The following is a 16,159-nucleotide window of genomic DNA, read 5'->3' on the forward strand; positions in this document are numbered from 1 at the left end:
AGTGATTCTGTCTCCAGAAGTTTGTCCTGTTGCAGTGTTTTGAATTTGTGGGGGGACTCAAGCTATTTTCACAGAAGTATATATTTTGCGAATCTCGACAGGAATTTTTTTTTTTTTTGGCCATTTGGTTAAATATGTACCAGCTATATGAGAGAAATAGTTTGAAGTAAAAAAAAAAATTTTGATAAGTATATTATTAAGCTGTATTATGTAGTTTATTTTAATATGTTTAACATCTTTACTACTATATAACGGCAAATTAAGTTTTCCCAGTTAAGTGATGTGTAGTGTTCATTGTGTAATAAAAAGCATAGTCTACAAATTTTAAATGACATGCTTTGGGGACTGAATATACAGATTAAAATTTAACTTTTAATTTAAATATCATAAAAGCTGGGCAGGGGATTGCTTTCCTGATGTGATACTTGGAGAAAGTTGTATTCTGCTCTTTTAAAAAATCAACTTGTTTATGTTTCATAATGTTCACGCTTTGTTTCCAAATGAAAATCTAAGTGAGGAGGTTTCAGGCTGCTATTTATAAACACTTCCTCAGGAGCAAATTAGCCCCCCTCCCAACAAGCAACAAAACAAACTCATTTAAATTGCATAGTATCACTGTTTCCTTTTTTTAACCCTGGCATTTCAAATGCTACAAACATTTTGATATGAATAATACATGTATATATGTGCATTTCTATTAGAATAATGCAACCTATGAATGTGATAAAGATTATCTTGAGGTAAAATTTACCCTTTTTATACTGTATTAACTTGTATCTCAGTGTTCTTTATGCTTTTTTGTTTTTAACCAGCACTCCATTTTGAGTGCAATAATACATGATTAAGAAAATCTATATAAAACCATCAGGGTCACTTCTGGTGTTGAGCTGAATGATACGTGCCTTAAATGGCTAAATTATAAACCAGTTCATCTGCTTATGTAGAAACTCATGGGAAAAACCCTGGCCTAGTTTAAAGAAAATATTTTTGTATGTGTTTTAAATACAGAAATTGAAATGGGACTGATTGTTGCCTTTAATAACATGATACCACTGGAACAATTCATGCGTAAATGAATGCCACTATATAGACATTCTGAGAGGTGGATACCAGGATATTTATTGCCACTTTATAATGATTGCAAAAATAAATAGTAGGAAGGAGGGAGAAAGAGGCAACAGCCTAAATGTTCATCAATAGGACACTAGTAAATAATGATGCAGTGCTGCATATACAGTGGAAAATGACAGCTGTATGTTCCAATATGGAAAGCAGCTTGAGGAGCAGTATATATACTATGAAACTGGTTTTGTATAAAATAAATATATATGTGTGGGAGCTCTCTGGTAAGATATATAGTGCACTGTTAATATGGCTATTTGGGGGATGGGGAGTTAAGGTGGGGTAGGGTTGGATGATAGGGGGAGACTTATTTTTACATTATACATTTCTAAATTGTGATGTGTCATTGATAATAAATTTTTCTTAGCCATGACCATGTATAAAATTATTTTTAAACAGCCACACAAAAAAACGAGACCACTAAATTCAAGTGTCACCCCTTTTAGAAGCACTTCGTTATGTTCTCTCTTGAACAGTTTTTTTTATTATTTAGGTAATAGTACCTCTCATACTATATTGTAATAATTAATATTCTTTGAGCTCATTGAAGTCAGGCACTGTGTTGTTGTCTCTTTGTTTCCAGGGCCTGGCCAGTGTCTCCATAGGAGATAGTTAATAAATATTTGAATGAAGAAAGAAGGTATGGGTGAAATATATGTAAGCTGTGTTTCATGAATAATCCTGCTAATATTAAAGCAGTTAAAAACATTATTTTTACGTCCTGAGGCCATCGTAAGCAGTTGATTTTTACTGGCTTAAACTTTATTTTCCTTTTCCCAACTTCATTTTGAATTTGAGTCTTAGAACTAACCCACTTCAATTTATATTTAAATTCTTGGAAACATTAGAGATTACAGAATTATGGCTCTATTAACAATATATTGAGTCTAAATATCTTCTTAACGGCCAACTCTGCGTAAATCACTTCAGCATTGCCTTGATAATAAATCCAGCAGTTTGGCTTTCTGTATGGAGAAAGGTTACATTTAAACCTTCTTGCCATTGCCTTTTCATTAGGATTCTGATAATCCTGACCTTCGAGACCGGGGCTCTATTTATTGGCGCCTTCTCTCAACTGATCCTGTCACAGCCAAAGAAGTAGTCTTGTCTGAGAAGCCACTGATCTCTGAGGAGACAGCTCTTATTGAGCCAACTCTGTTGGATGAGCTCATCTGCCACATTGGTTCTTTGGCCTCAGTGTACCATAAGCCGCCCAATGCTTCTGTGGAAGGAAGTCATGGAATCCATCGCAAACACTTGCCAGTACATCATGGGAGGTAAGCAGGTAAACTAGGTTTGAGTGAGAAGTGATTCTCTGTTTAGACGAAGTTGGTCTTCCTCAAGCTTTTATAGCCTAGAAAAATTTGCTATGCATTTGGCAAACCTACTCTACTGCCCTGGAGGCTTCATCTGAATACTAGTGACCACACACAAACAATGGGTTAAAAGGCCCCTCTGTGTTCTAACCTCAGGGTAGGTAAGGTTGTGCCTTTAGAAAATTGTGGTGAAGATTTTCTAAATGGATAAAGTTTGAAAGTTGCTTAAGTCTCCAGAAAGATGAGGCTAGAAATTTTCCCAGAGTTGAAAACTTGGTAAAAAGCCTGTACAGGTGTACCACAGAGATAGTGCACTTCAGTTCCAGACCACTGCGATGAAGTGTCATGAATTATTTTGTTGTTGTGGTTTCAGTGCATATAAAAGTTATGTCTATACTATACTGTAGTCTATTAAATGTGCAATAGTATTATGTCTAAAAAAATAGTCTACATACCTTAATTTAAAAATACTGTATTGCTGGGGCTTCCCTGGTGGTGCAGTGGTTGAGAGTCCGCCTGCTGATGCAGGGGACGCGGGCTCGTGCCCCGGTCCGGGAGGATCCCACATGCCGCGGAGCTGCTGGGCCCGTGAGCCATGGCCGCTGAGCCTGCGTGTCCGGAGCCTGTGCTCTACAATGGGAGAGGCCACAGCAGTGAGAGGCCCGCGTACTGCAAAAATAAATTAAAAAATAAAAATAAAAATACTGTATTGCTAAAAAATGCTTATCATCATCTGACAATGCAGGGTTGCCACAAACTTTGAATTTGTAAAGACTGCAATATCTGCAGAGTGCAATAAAATGAGGTCCGCCCATGTATACATTTAGCTATTTTTATCCTTTACTGTAACTTTGGTTCAAGCTTATGGATGAAGTTAGCAGATACTGCTTCTCTTATGCTGGAAAGCTAGCTGTTAATGAAATAATATTTGCAGGATTGTTTTATAAGAGCAGCCTAGATTCTGTGTAGACATAGTTGTTCAGTTGCCTGTACCTTTTTTACCAAAATAAATTGCTCCATATCAGTAAAGAAATGCTATTATGAACAGACTGTCAGGTAACATGGAACTCTTGCTTTATAGATAACCGTAAAATTTTAATTTGGGAACGGCAGTACTCTAATAAACTCTTATAATGGGTATCTTGGAATCTTTTCAGAATCTCCCTTCATTAATTATAATAAACCTCAAATCTAAGTAGAATTTGATCTCTGAGTGGTTAGAGTATCTGCACTTGCACCGTTTCTGAGTGTCTCGTATTGTCTAATATAGGTGTTTCAGTGGTTCATGAATAGCCAGAGCGTAGGATTTATTGCTTTACAAATTAGTGTAGTCAACGTTTACAATACTGTAGCTCTGTTTTAACAGACTATGGGCACAGATAAACAAAAAGAAAAGGGCAGTACCCAAGAAAATGATTATTAATCTTTCATTAGCCCTTGCATTGAATCTTTGGTTTTAGGGCAGTGCTGTGATTTTCACCCAAAGGAAACTTGTGGTTTCATGAGGATCAGGCCTCGTTACAGGGTGTTTGACCTCATAGGCAAGCATATTTAACATTCGCTAGATATGACCATTTAACTTCTAAGTACATCTCCCAGTCTGTGCTTCAAGTTTTGATAAATAGATACGGACTTTCTGTTGTTTGCCATTTAAATTACCTTTCTCCTGATAACTTTGACCCTCAAATGGGATGGGGAAAGTGAATGAAACAAATCAACAAACAAAAGCAACTCTTCCTAGAACACAAAGAGAACCAATATGTAAAAAGAAGCACAGTCTCTTACATAAGGTCTTTATCAGATAAATAGCCTTCAATTTGTCACCTTCACAATTCCTTATGTGGTTCCTTTTTGGATGACCTTTTTGTCCATTTGTGCTTGTTTTGTGTTGTTTTTTTTTTTTTTTGTGCTACGCGGGCCTCTCACTTGCTGTGGCCTCTCCCGTTGCGGAGCACAGGCTCCGGACGTGCAGGCTCAGCGGCCATGGCTCATGGGTGCAGCTGCTCCGCGGCACATGGGATCTTCCCGGACCGGGGCACGAACCCGCGTCCCCTGCATCGGCAGGCAGACTCTCAACCACTGCGCCACCAGGGAAGCCCTGTTTTGTGTTTTTAAAAAAGAAACACAAGTGCAGAAATATCCCCTTTGAAATAAATATGGGTATGTTGCTGCAAATGGCATGTCTGTAAGAGTACTGTCATCACCTAGCTTTCTTCTGCGTCCTAAGGGTAATAAGTGATATGCCTCTGATGTGAAATACATTTGCACCATAAAACCTTAGAGGCTTAAAAATGCTTACTTCGTGAGGTCTTTTAAAATCACTTGGGAAAGGGAAAAGTGCTTTTTAGTTGAGTATTGCTTACTATACTTTTCAGCTGCTCTGTGGGCATGAAATGGTAAATAGTTGTCTAACTTGGAAATATCTCACCTTTTAAAAATACTGCCGATGCAAGGGACACGGGTTCGTGTCCCGGTCGGGGAAGATCCCACATGCCGCAGAGCACCTAGGCCCGTGAGCCATGCCCACTGAGCCTGCGCGTCCAGAGCCTGTGCTCCGCAACGGGAGAGGCCACAACAGTGAGAGGCCCGCGTACCACAAAAAAAGAAATTATTTTCCAGCCTCCCACTGGAGGCTGTAAAGTGATGTGTCATGTGACAGCCTCCAGGAACCCTTGTTAAAAGGCAAGGTCTGCCCCCTCTTCTTCCTCATCCTGCCCTGCTGCCTGGAGTGCAGGTGCCCTCACTCGAGGCTGTAGGACCAAGGCCATAACTTAGGGATGGAAAGAGGGTGCTGGAGTGAGCCTGGGTCCCTGGCAACCTTGTGGATTAGAGCTCTCTTATAGCCTGGACCTCAGGCCTCCAGACTTTCACCTGAGAGATTAAAAACTAGGGTGCAAAAGCTCAGAATGTTTTGGGTTTCTTTGTGCAGCTGAATTGAATCTTACCTGAAGCTGAAGGCCATGGTTGAGTATGTTGAGTACTTACGGTTCTGACAGTGGATTTGTCCTGGGCTACCTGAGCTCCGTTTGCTAGATCACCTGTCAGCCTTGGTCAGGGGTGTAAATGGAACCATGATAGTGCTGGGGATGGGCCTGAGGAGTCAGGATACCTAGGTCCTCAGCTGGCTCTGCTGATGCCAGTACGTTACATGACTTCATGCAAAGAATTCCTTTTCCCCGGGTCTCAGTTTCCTAATCTGGAAACTGAGACGTTTGAATCAGAAAACCTCTAAGGTCCTTTCCAACTGTGATGCTCATAGCTCTGGCTCAGATGGTTGACTTGGATCTCTCTCCCTTCCCAGCTCTGTCCTCTGAACTCCTCATGGCATTTCACTGGTCTCGCCCTTGGACCATGGTCAGGTTTTGCCTTGCATCTCTCTTCTACTTGAAGTTCCCTGAGGTCAGGTCCTTGGGCTTCTTCCTGTCATACCCTTGTCTAGCTTTTAGAATAGTGACTTGGGTATAAAGAGTATTCAGTACACCTTTGTCAAATGGACGATCTCACACAGACACAGCTGGAATATGATCCTGGATCTTTCATGCCCTACTCCCCCGGCCCACCCCCCAGCCCCAGCCCATGCTGGTTCCACTTTCACCCTGTGGAAGCTGGGAGGGAACAGCAGTCCACACCCACCTTCCCCTGCTGGAGCTTTGCCTCCCTCAGAGCTGCACCCACACAGGGTTTCCCTGCCCCAACTTGTTGCTAATTTTGGTCTCTGTGGCTTGGTCCTCCTCTGCCACACCTTCCTGTGACGTCCTCAGGCCCCCATCTCCCAGCCAGGGACCGAAGGAAGGGAGATACCACTGAATGTCCTGGCTGGGGGGCGGGGGTAGGGGTTCTTTGCTGAGGTCTTCTACGTCTTTCCTTTCCAGTAGTTTATTCCTCCTCATTCTCATCCCTCCCAGTCATGAGCTTTGTGAACATCATTCTCCTAGCGCAGACACCAAAAAGAGAAGGAACAGAGTGGGTGAGCAACTTCCCCTGGGTTACACAGCAGGAAGGTCTCTGTGGACAGTAAGTTTCTTGGTGGCCACCTTCAGCAGAAGATGACAGAAAAGGGTAAAGACCCTAGTCCTGCAATGTTCCCATCCATCTTTGCTCCGTGAATATCATAATCTCTCTCTGTGGCTGGGAAATGCCCACCTTGGTTTGGCAGTAGGGTTTGGATCTTTTTGGGCATCTGAACCTTCCTCCACGCCCCTTCCCCTCTCTTTCTTACTGCCCACAGCTCATCAGTCTCCACCACAGGGCAATTCCAGTCCCTGCCTCCTGGTCTCTGCTCTCCTCTGGACCGTGCTAGGGGCTGTCACCTACCCGGCATGACACCATTACCCTGCACAGTTGGTAGCCTCACTATCCTCATTCTAGAGGTGAGGACACTGAAGTTCAGAGACGTCCAGTGACTTGTCCAAGGTAACACCCCGGGTAACGTGTAGGGCTGGGCTCTGAAATCATGTCCTTAGCCCCCAAGCCCAGGGCTCTCTCCTTTGCAGCCTACATGGGGTGGGGGCAGCCGTGCTTTCTTCCACTGTCCTGGGGAGTGGCTTTATTGGAGAAGAGCACAAACTCCACAGTCGACATAAATGGAGCACTGACTCTGTACCAGGCTTGGCTTGAACTCCTTCAATCCTCACCACACCCTATGCAGTGGGTACCACTACTCTTTGGTTTATAGCCAGGGAAACTGAGGCCCAGAGAGATGAGTGACTGATCCGAGTTAACATATCTAGTGGTTGACAGAAGTGTCAACTTGAACCCAGGACCGACAGCTTCAGTGCTGAAGAATGGTGCTGCCTTTCTGAAAGGAAAAGCACAGGTTTGAGAGAGCCGTATAGGTCTGGGTTTGAAGCTCCGCTTTGCCACATCTAGCTGGTGCCGTCTCTCTCACCTGGGCCCCTAGATATGCAACGGGGGTGCTGCCCTGCAGTGTTGGATTGTGTGGACACAAGAGAGGCATCTAGAGATAAAGCTCATTATAAAGTTCTGGCCCTGGGCGCAGGGTAGGGGCTCAGTCAACCCGAGTTCCTTTCTTCTCTTTCTAGGCTTCAGCTAAGGTTCTCCGGTCTCAGCCCACGAAGGAAGGATCTTAGATTACAGGAAAGAGGGTGTTCTACTGAAGTTGGAGCCGGCTTCTTCCTGGTCCCAGGCAGCTTGCCCTTTTCATCTTCCTGGACCTTGCTCCGAGGGGCTGTGGGAGAGACTGTGCCCTGTGTCTCCCTCTCTGTTTTACAGCCTGAAGTTTAATCTTCTCCCCTCCCTGCCCACCCTGGTGTCCCCTTTCCACCTCCCTAGCACACTGCCCGTTGGTTTCTACCATGGAAAGGCCCTACTGCCTGAACTCCTATCTGCTTCCTGTGGTTAATGTTGGGGCAGGTTCTTTGAGTGAGAACATCTGTCTGAGTCACTGTGCCCTCCGCAGCTCCCACTGACTCAGCATTGGGCTTCCCTTCCTGTCCCCATCCCCCCTCCCACAGGTGAGCTTCTCCCTGCTCCACTCTGACCACCGGCTCCTCCTTTACCAGCCGCTCAGAGCCTCTGAGAGAGGGCAGGGCTCAATTTCAAGGCTCCACTCCTTTTGAGCACCTGCTCTGAACCAGGCCCTGTGCTAAGCATTTTCTGTGCATTATCTTATTTGACTCTCAAAACGTCACTGTGTGGTCACGGTTAGTTACTAACTGTTTCCTCTTGGAGGCTCAGGGAGGTTAAGGAGGTTAATTTACCCCAAATCGCAGAGCTAGGCAGAGCCATGACTCAAACCCATGTCTGGCGGACTCCAGATCCCAGGTTCTTAAACACACTGTCCTGTGCGATATTTGGTCCTGAAGCAGAGGGAAAGACAGACAAGAGTCCTTCTAGGTGGGAGAATTTGAATACCCCATCACACACTCAACTTTGGGGGAAAATTTGGCTCCTGGGCACCCACTTAGAAGTCAGAAGTTGCCCTGGTATTTCCCAGAGACCAAAGAAGGCCACCATGTGTGGGAGGGAGGAAGTGTGAATTTCCAGGGGCCGGAGGGGTTCTCAGTGCTTGGAGTCCAGTGGTGCTGGGCAGTCCAGTGGTGCTTTCCTGTAATCTGAGATCCTTCCTTCGTGGAGGAGTGGTTCTCATCTCCTCGGAGGTCTGGGTTACTTGGACTGGGCTGTTCATTCCCTAGCAGACCTTCACAGAGGGCCCTGTGTGTACTCACACTCTACCACCAAGGCTCTCTGGGTAGTAAAAGAGACAGAAGTGGCAACAAGGATTGGCATGGCTGGTGACAAGGGCTATGGTGGAAGCAGGCAAAGAAGGAAGACTTTGAGGAAGGCTCTGAAGAAGGGCAAGGACCCACTCTCCCCAAGGTCTCGTGTAGAGTGATGGAAGGTCAGAGAGTGCTGGGTTCAAATCCAGACTCTGACGCTTCTGACCTAGGGGATCTCCAGCAGATTTTCTCTGAGCTTCAGTTTTGCCATCATGAAATGGGGATAATCCTGTCTACGTCACTGGAGTGTAGTGCCTGGTAAATAAGGCGGCTTTTTTTTTTTTTTTGATTGATTTTGGGCTGCGTTGGGTCTTCATTGCTGCATGCGATCGGGGGCTACACTTCGTTGTGTTGCGTGGGCTTCTTATTGCGGTGGCTTCTCTCGTTGCAGAGCATGGGCTCTAGGCGCATGGGCTTCAGTAGTTGCAGCAAGTGGGCTCAGCAGTTTTGGCTTGCGGGCTCTAGAGCGTAGGCTCAGTAGTTGTGGTGCACGGGCTTAGTTGCTCCGCAGCATGTGGGATCTTCCCAGACCAGGGCTGGAACCCGTGTCCCCTGCATTGGCAGGGGGATTCTTAACCACTGTGCCACCAGGGAAGTCCAATAAGGCGGGTTTTAAAGCCCTGAGAGGTATCGGATGCTACTCTCTGTTTCCGTTCCCACCTTGTCCTGTCATCAAAAAATACTTGCAGGAACAATCTTCCCAGCAGCCATGGTTGCTGTCAAAGTCAATGGCTTGATCCTCAAGTTAGACAGTAACTCTGAGCTCTACTCTTTTGGCCTGATCACAGAGGGTTTTAGATAAGAGATTGAGGAGAATTGGGGGTCACTCCCATACCTCTTCTTAAAAACAAAGCAAAAGAAAACAAAACAAGCAAACAAAAAATACCCAAAACTAAAAATGGTGTTACAATGTCAATTGATGGGGAATTGGGAACTTTAACTCACAAAGATGCTACTTAACCCTCAAAACTGGGAGGCTTTACAGGCTGGGTTAAGAACACAGATTCGAGACCCAGACTATCTAGGTTTGCTTCTTGGCTCCATGATGTTCAAGCTGAATGAACTTGGACACTTTTCTTATAATGCCCAGTATCCTTGCATTGGGCCTTATCTTTCTCAGCTGAGAATGGGGATCCTAAGAGTACTTACTACTAGGGTCTTCCTCCTGGAGAACATGTGAGGCCAAAATAAGATAGCATGTGTCAGGAGCTAAGCACAGAACCTGGAGTATAGGAAGCTCTCAGAAAACATTAGCCGGTCTGTTACTGCTTGGAAACTGCGGTTTAGCCTTAGAGAGTGGCAGTGCTGGCCGGGACTCTGGGGTTATCTAGAGGCATGGTTTTCACCTGGGGGTCTCCAGGGTGTGTGGACGTGCCACAGGAGCCCCTCGTCAGATTCCAGAGAGGAGTAGGCAGGCCCACATATCCTCTGCCTCTGCCCCTGCCCCCATCTGTTTCATAGCTTGGGGTTCTCTGTAAAAGTTGTTTGGATAAAAGTGTGTGTGTGTGTTGGCAGGGTTGCAGGGTGGGTGGTTCTATTGGTTATTTTTAGAAGTTTGAAATCTACAGATTTGTGTCAGTGATTTCCAGCTCCCTCTACCCCATGAGGACCTTTGACTATCTTTTCATCATAAACCCCATGGTTTGAAGAGTTTGGTCTACCTCCAAACTACATGTATTTAGCAATGACGTGTAAGATTTTTAGCTCTGGTTAAGGTATTTTGGGAAGACCTTTGGCAACACTTACAATTAGGAATCGTTATTGTCTATTTCAGAGTCTGAGAAGAGACTGGGGCCCTAGGCCTGGGACTTGGGTCCCCTCTACTCCTTTTCCTACAGGGGACCACGTCTTCTGAGCACCTTCTATGAGCATCATCTTATTTAACTTTCACAAGCATCCTTTGCTCCGATCTTCATTTTAGACTCAGAGAACAGAGCACGGAGGCATGGGCGGGGGTTGTTGGTGGTGGTATGTATCACTGCCCAGTATCACTCATTTGATAAATGGTTTTCAAAGTCCCAGCCCACTGAAGCTTTATTTATTTTCTGCATGAAAACTAGAGGCTTGTAGGATCTGTCCACTTTTTTCCAAATCATCCCAACTCTTCTAAACATTTCACTGTTATTTGGAATTCATTAATTGGTTCCCTCTGTTAGCAGAGCTATGCAGGAAGGTACAGATGAGAGAACTGCGTTAAGCCACAAGTGGTCTGTGTTTGATTTCATTACTTGCATCTCCTCCACAATTCCACGCTACAATTTATTCACACATACACATGAGCATACTCTAAGGAATACATGCTCAGAAACAAGGTGTCCACAGCAGAACCCCAGACATATACAGTCCACAACACGTCTGTTCTTTGAGGCATAAACATGGAAGCGAATGCACACACAGGGATGGTCAGATACTCGGACTCTTATATGTATCCAGATACAAAGAACCATAGCTACACAGCATGCACACACATACACGTACACCCTAATTGAAATGAATTCTCTCTGAAGCCCGTTTGACCAGATGTCTTTGGAAGGAAGAAGGGATATAGGATTTACAAAAATGAAAATTGCAACGATAACAGGGTAAACTTACATGCTCACTAAACTGGCAAAAAAAAAAAAAAAGTAGGAGGGGAGTTGAATAATGACACCCAATGCTGAGGACTACTTTTTATAAAACAAGTGTTTTTATACATTGCCACTAACAAAGAAATGGTCGCTTTTTTTCAGAAACATCTTTCTTATCGCTCCAGTAGTCAGATGTGTTTATACTCTCTTTTGTTGTAATTCCACTTCTAGGAAGTTAATCTAAAGAAGAACATCGACAAGAAGAAAATTTGACTTATAGAAAAGTAGCCATAACACTGTTACTTAGGAAATAGTGGTAGCCAGATAAATATCTACAATTAAATCCTGTCATCTCAGTTTGAGGCAGTCTTTTCCAGCCACATCACAATGACAATTATGAAGACTAGGGAACATCACAGAAAATATTTATGATAAAGTCAGTGAAAAAGAAGAGCACAAAACTGGGAGTTCACTGTGGATGGGATGAGATGAAGATTTGTCTACAAAGAGCTAAACAATGGAAAGTGAGAAACGAACAGCTCTTTGAGAGAGATATGACTATTATTGATTTGGTTTTTTGTTTGTTTACTTTAATGTTGTTATAATAAAGATCTCTGTTCCCAAAGCTATCTGTAATATAAAAATCCCAATGTAAGCCAGCCTGACAACTGCAGTAAAGATTTAACCCACTCGCGGATAATGGACCCTTAGCAACTCCTATGTTCGAGGGGCTGTATACACAGACATGTACATCTCTAAGAATGCCATGTGTACATTGGACTTGGTCAGCCTCCCAGCCTCAACCTACAAGAGTCTTAAATGACAAGCTAAGAATTGTCCATGGTGCTTCACAGGCCTAAGGCTCACCTCTGTTATTCTTCCAAGCCCTAAACTTGAATATTTTCAGGTGATCTATTTAATACAAATATCTGACCTTGCAGCTCCTGATCCTTGGAGATAAGACTCCAGTTGGTGAAAAAGTTATTCAGTAGGGCCAGAGACCAAGTAAGGTCTAGGCTTTCCATGAACTAGCTCTGTGACCTTCGACCAGACTTGTTAGCATTCACTGAAAACTGACCGCTTTGGGTGCTGTGGTGGATGCCCTACACCAGAGGTCCTCAACCTTCAGGAGCGCCAGAATCACCTGGAGGGGGTTTCTTGTTGATACAGAGGTTACTGGGCCTCACACCCTGTGATAAGACTCAGTAGGACTGGAGTGGGGCCCAGGAATTTGCATTCTAACAAGCTGCCAAGTGATGTTGAAGCTGCTGACCCAGTGTGGAGGGCCACTTGCTCTACATAGATTTTGCTCAAAATAACCTTGCAAATGAAGGGCCTTAAATATTACTCCCATGAACTAAGAGGATAGAGAACTTGAGTGACTTGGAAAGTCATTTAATCTTCTTGGTAATAAGATTACCTCCTGCTCTTTCAAGAACTGAAATATGGAATTGATGAGACAATCCAGATACTAGTCATTTGCTCTGATGTGAATACCAACACACACACAGACACACACACACACACACACACACACACATCTTCCCCTCTATTATGGAGACCCACTGCCAGCCTGCCTTCTTTTTCAATATGAACTATCTCCAGGGGTCAGTTTCCTGTTTGTTTTTTGTTTTGTTTTTCAGTCAGTGAGAATGAACTGACTTAGATGGTCAACTTAGAAACCTGCATGGTTTCTGCTGTCACCAGGGATCCTCAGCAAAGTGACAGCATGCACTGCTAGTGACTCCGCAGATGACCCAGGCTTTGTGGTCTCAGGCTTATCAGTGTATCCACTGTGCTGCCTGGGTGAGCTGGGTGCTGGGAGCATGCAGAAGAGCTACTGCTTTGCAGCTGTGTGCCAGCAGTCCATCTCTGTGCATCTCAGCTGTAGTATGAGGAAAATAACACTGACCTTCATCAGGTAGTGGTGAGGGTTCAATGAGCTGCACGTGTAAAGAGCACAGACTGGTACCCAACAGAGATTTTCCTGGGACTTGATGAAATGGCTCCAAACTTGACATAAAAGAGTAAAAGGGTGAAAATAGCCAGAACACTTCTGGTTGAAACACAAAAAAACAAACAAAAAAAGAGAGGGGAGCCTTTCTTAACCAGATACCATGGCTCATTATGGTCAATGCAGTGATAAAGTAGGTGACTAATAAAAAGAAAGTCCATAAACAGAACCATGTATGTAGGATGCTATGGTATGTGATATGGCTTGTATGTCACATCAATTCAAAAATTAGGCCTGGAAAAATGGCAGTCCATATGGAAGAGAAGATTAAATTGGATCCTTACGTTACACCATATGCAAAAATCAACTGCAGATGGTTAAGTGTTAAAAATACGCCCCTGGGGCTTCCCTGGTGGCGCAGTGGTTGAGAGTCAGCCTGCTAATGCAGGGGACACGGGTTCGATCCCTGGTCTGGGAGGATCCCACGTGCCGCGGAGCAACTAGGCCCGTGAGCCACAACCACTGAGCCTGCGCGTCTGGAGCCTGTGCTCCGCAACAAGAGAGGCCGCGACAGTGAGAGGCCCGCGCACCGCAGTGAAGAGTGGCCCCTGCTTGCCACAACTAGAGAAAGCGCTCGCACAGAAACGAAGACCCAACACAGCCAAAATTAATTAATTAATTAATAAACTACCCCCAACATCTTCTTTAAAAAAAGATACGCCCCTATAAATTTTAATAGAAAACCTTAATAGAAATATCTTTTGAACTTTGGAGAAGGGAAAGATTTCTTAAACAAGATACGAAAATGTTGACTCTAAAAGAAAAGAATGATACATTTTCTGTATTACAATTAAGAGTTTTCTTTCTTAAAAAGACAACTTGAAAATAAGCTACAGGTACTTCCCTGGTGGTTCAGTGGTTAAGACGCCACGCTCCCAGTGCAGGGGGCCTGGGTTCGATCCCTGGTCAGGGAACTAGATCCTGCATGCTGCAACTAAGACCGGCGCAGCCAAATAAAGAAAGAAAGAAAAAAAAAAGAAAATAAGCTACAAATCGTAGACTATATGGCAATCCACATCCTAACAAAGGATTATATAAGAATGTATCAAGAGCTCCTTGACATCTGTGAGAGACTCTATTCTTGTTTAAAATGATTCAGAATATATTGTCCTACATCATTGACTTTGTGCTTGGCCATGTAACCTCCTTGAGCCAACAGAATGTGAGCAGATAGGACATGTGTCATAGCTTAGCAGAAGCTTTAAAAGCATTGCAAGTTTCTTTTTCCTGGATCCTCTGCCAGGAGAATGACATATCCTAAACAAGAGCTGTTCGTTTAGCCTGAGCCCAGGAGTGGGAAGATGTGGGGCAAGGAGCTGACCCACAGGTTGGAGCAGAGATGCAACTGACCTGCAGACTTGAGAGCAAAAAGGAATGTTTCTTGTTATAAGCCACCGATTTGGGGGATGAGGTGGGGGGGTTGTTATGGTAGCGAAAGCTGACCAATATGGAAACTAGTACCTAGCAGTGGGGTGCTGTGCTACCCAAAGAATAAAATGTGTGGTTTTGGCTTTGGGGCTGAGTGGCAGGCAGGGAAGTAACTACTATAGGGGGCTGGAAAACCAGCAAGCTATGTAATGTAATAGTTAAACATTTGGAAAAACTGTCACGTGATCATTCGGAAGGCAGAAAATATACCTACCGAATTCATGGCTTTGGGAGAAGAAGTTTTGGGACAGAATGTTGTTGGTGTGAGTTACTTGTTAGTAAGTACATTTCATCAGATACAAGAAAGAGGTGACAGCAGATAAGACTGGCTCATTTTCAAGCAGAATTGAAAGAGAACATAGAAAGTGTAGAAATTATAGAGTTTGAATGATGGAAAGGTGCAATCATCTGTTATGTCAACCTCTGCAGCCTGCAAAATATTCTCAAAATAGAAACTAGCTTTAGGGGCAATATCAAAACAAAGGCATGACCTGGGGTCAAGACCAAAATCAAGAACATGACTGTTACTCCCTTTGTTAAGACCTCTGAGGAGATTTAGTCCCAGGGAATCCTGCCAGTTGGACAACATCACTTCTTAGAAAAGAAACTGAATCTCATTAATCCTGATAGCATCCAAATACTTGGAGTTATATCTAGAGAAGGACGGAGAGGCATGTCTCAAAGCGCATGTTGTGACCACTGACACTTGAATTGGCTACTGACCTTTCACAAAAAGTTTTTGAGAGTTCCATCACCAAAAGTGCTGCTGGTCTGGATTGAATAAGACTGACGCTTTAGGACATAAAAGGGTCTTGAGCCCCAGACTTTACAGGCAGGAAGCAGACTGATGATATTGATAAGAAAAACAGACACCCAGAAGAAAAATGATGAAAAACAGGAACAGATATTTCACAGAAGAGGACACACTTAATGATTGATGTGATGGACAAGCGAAGAAATGTTTAACCTCATTACTGTTCAGGGCAATGCAAACCCAGACAAGAAAGAGATCTCAATTCAAAGTAATTTGACTAGCAAAAACGGGAAACTGATGATATCAAGCGTTGGAGGGAACATGGATCTACATGATCTCTTACACATGGCTGGTATCTTCAGGCAGCTACTTTAGAAAATGATTGAAACTTTACTCAAAACAGTGACTATCCTAAACCAGCAACTGCACTTTTTCATATAGACGTAGTAGAAGTCTTGCTCGTACAAAAATGTTCATAGCTGCACTGTTTACAATGGCGACAATCTGGGAAAAACCTCAAATGCCCACCAAGAGAGAGTGGATGAATAAATAGGAGCATACTTAACCAATGGAATATTATACAGCAGTTAAAATGAACTGCATTGGCACAGTCTGTAATATGGATATATATTAATAGAATACTACTGGCCAAAAAGTAAGTCCCTACAATTATAAACACTATGATACTCTTTATAAAGTAAAAATATATATACTTTTAG

At 43.7% G+C, this 16,159-nt stretch overlaps 1 protein-coding gene across 1 annotated transcript in view; it reads left to right on the forward strand.

Annotated features, from left to right (window-relative positions):
• Positions 1 to 16,159, forward strand: part of LOC125960294 (AP-2 complex subunit beta-like) — a 79,603-nt gene that overhangs the window by 51,655 nt on the left and 11,789 nt on the right. Inside the window, 1 exon segment of the mRNA XM_049701823.1 lies at positions 2,140 to 2,399. Coding sequence (XP_049557780.1) covers positions 2,140 to 2,399 — 260 coding nt within the window.

Source organism: Orcinus orca, chromosome 19 (genome assembly GCF_937001465.1).
Source record: "Orcinus orca chromosome 19, mOrcOrc1.1, whole genome shotgun sequence".
In the NCBI taxonomy this organism is placed as follows: Eukaryota; Metazoa; Chordata; class Mammalia; order Artiodactyla; family Delphinidae; genus Orcinus; species Orcinus orca.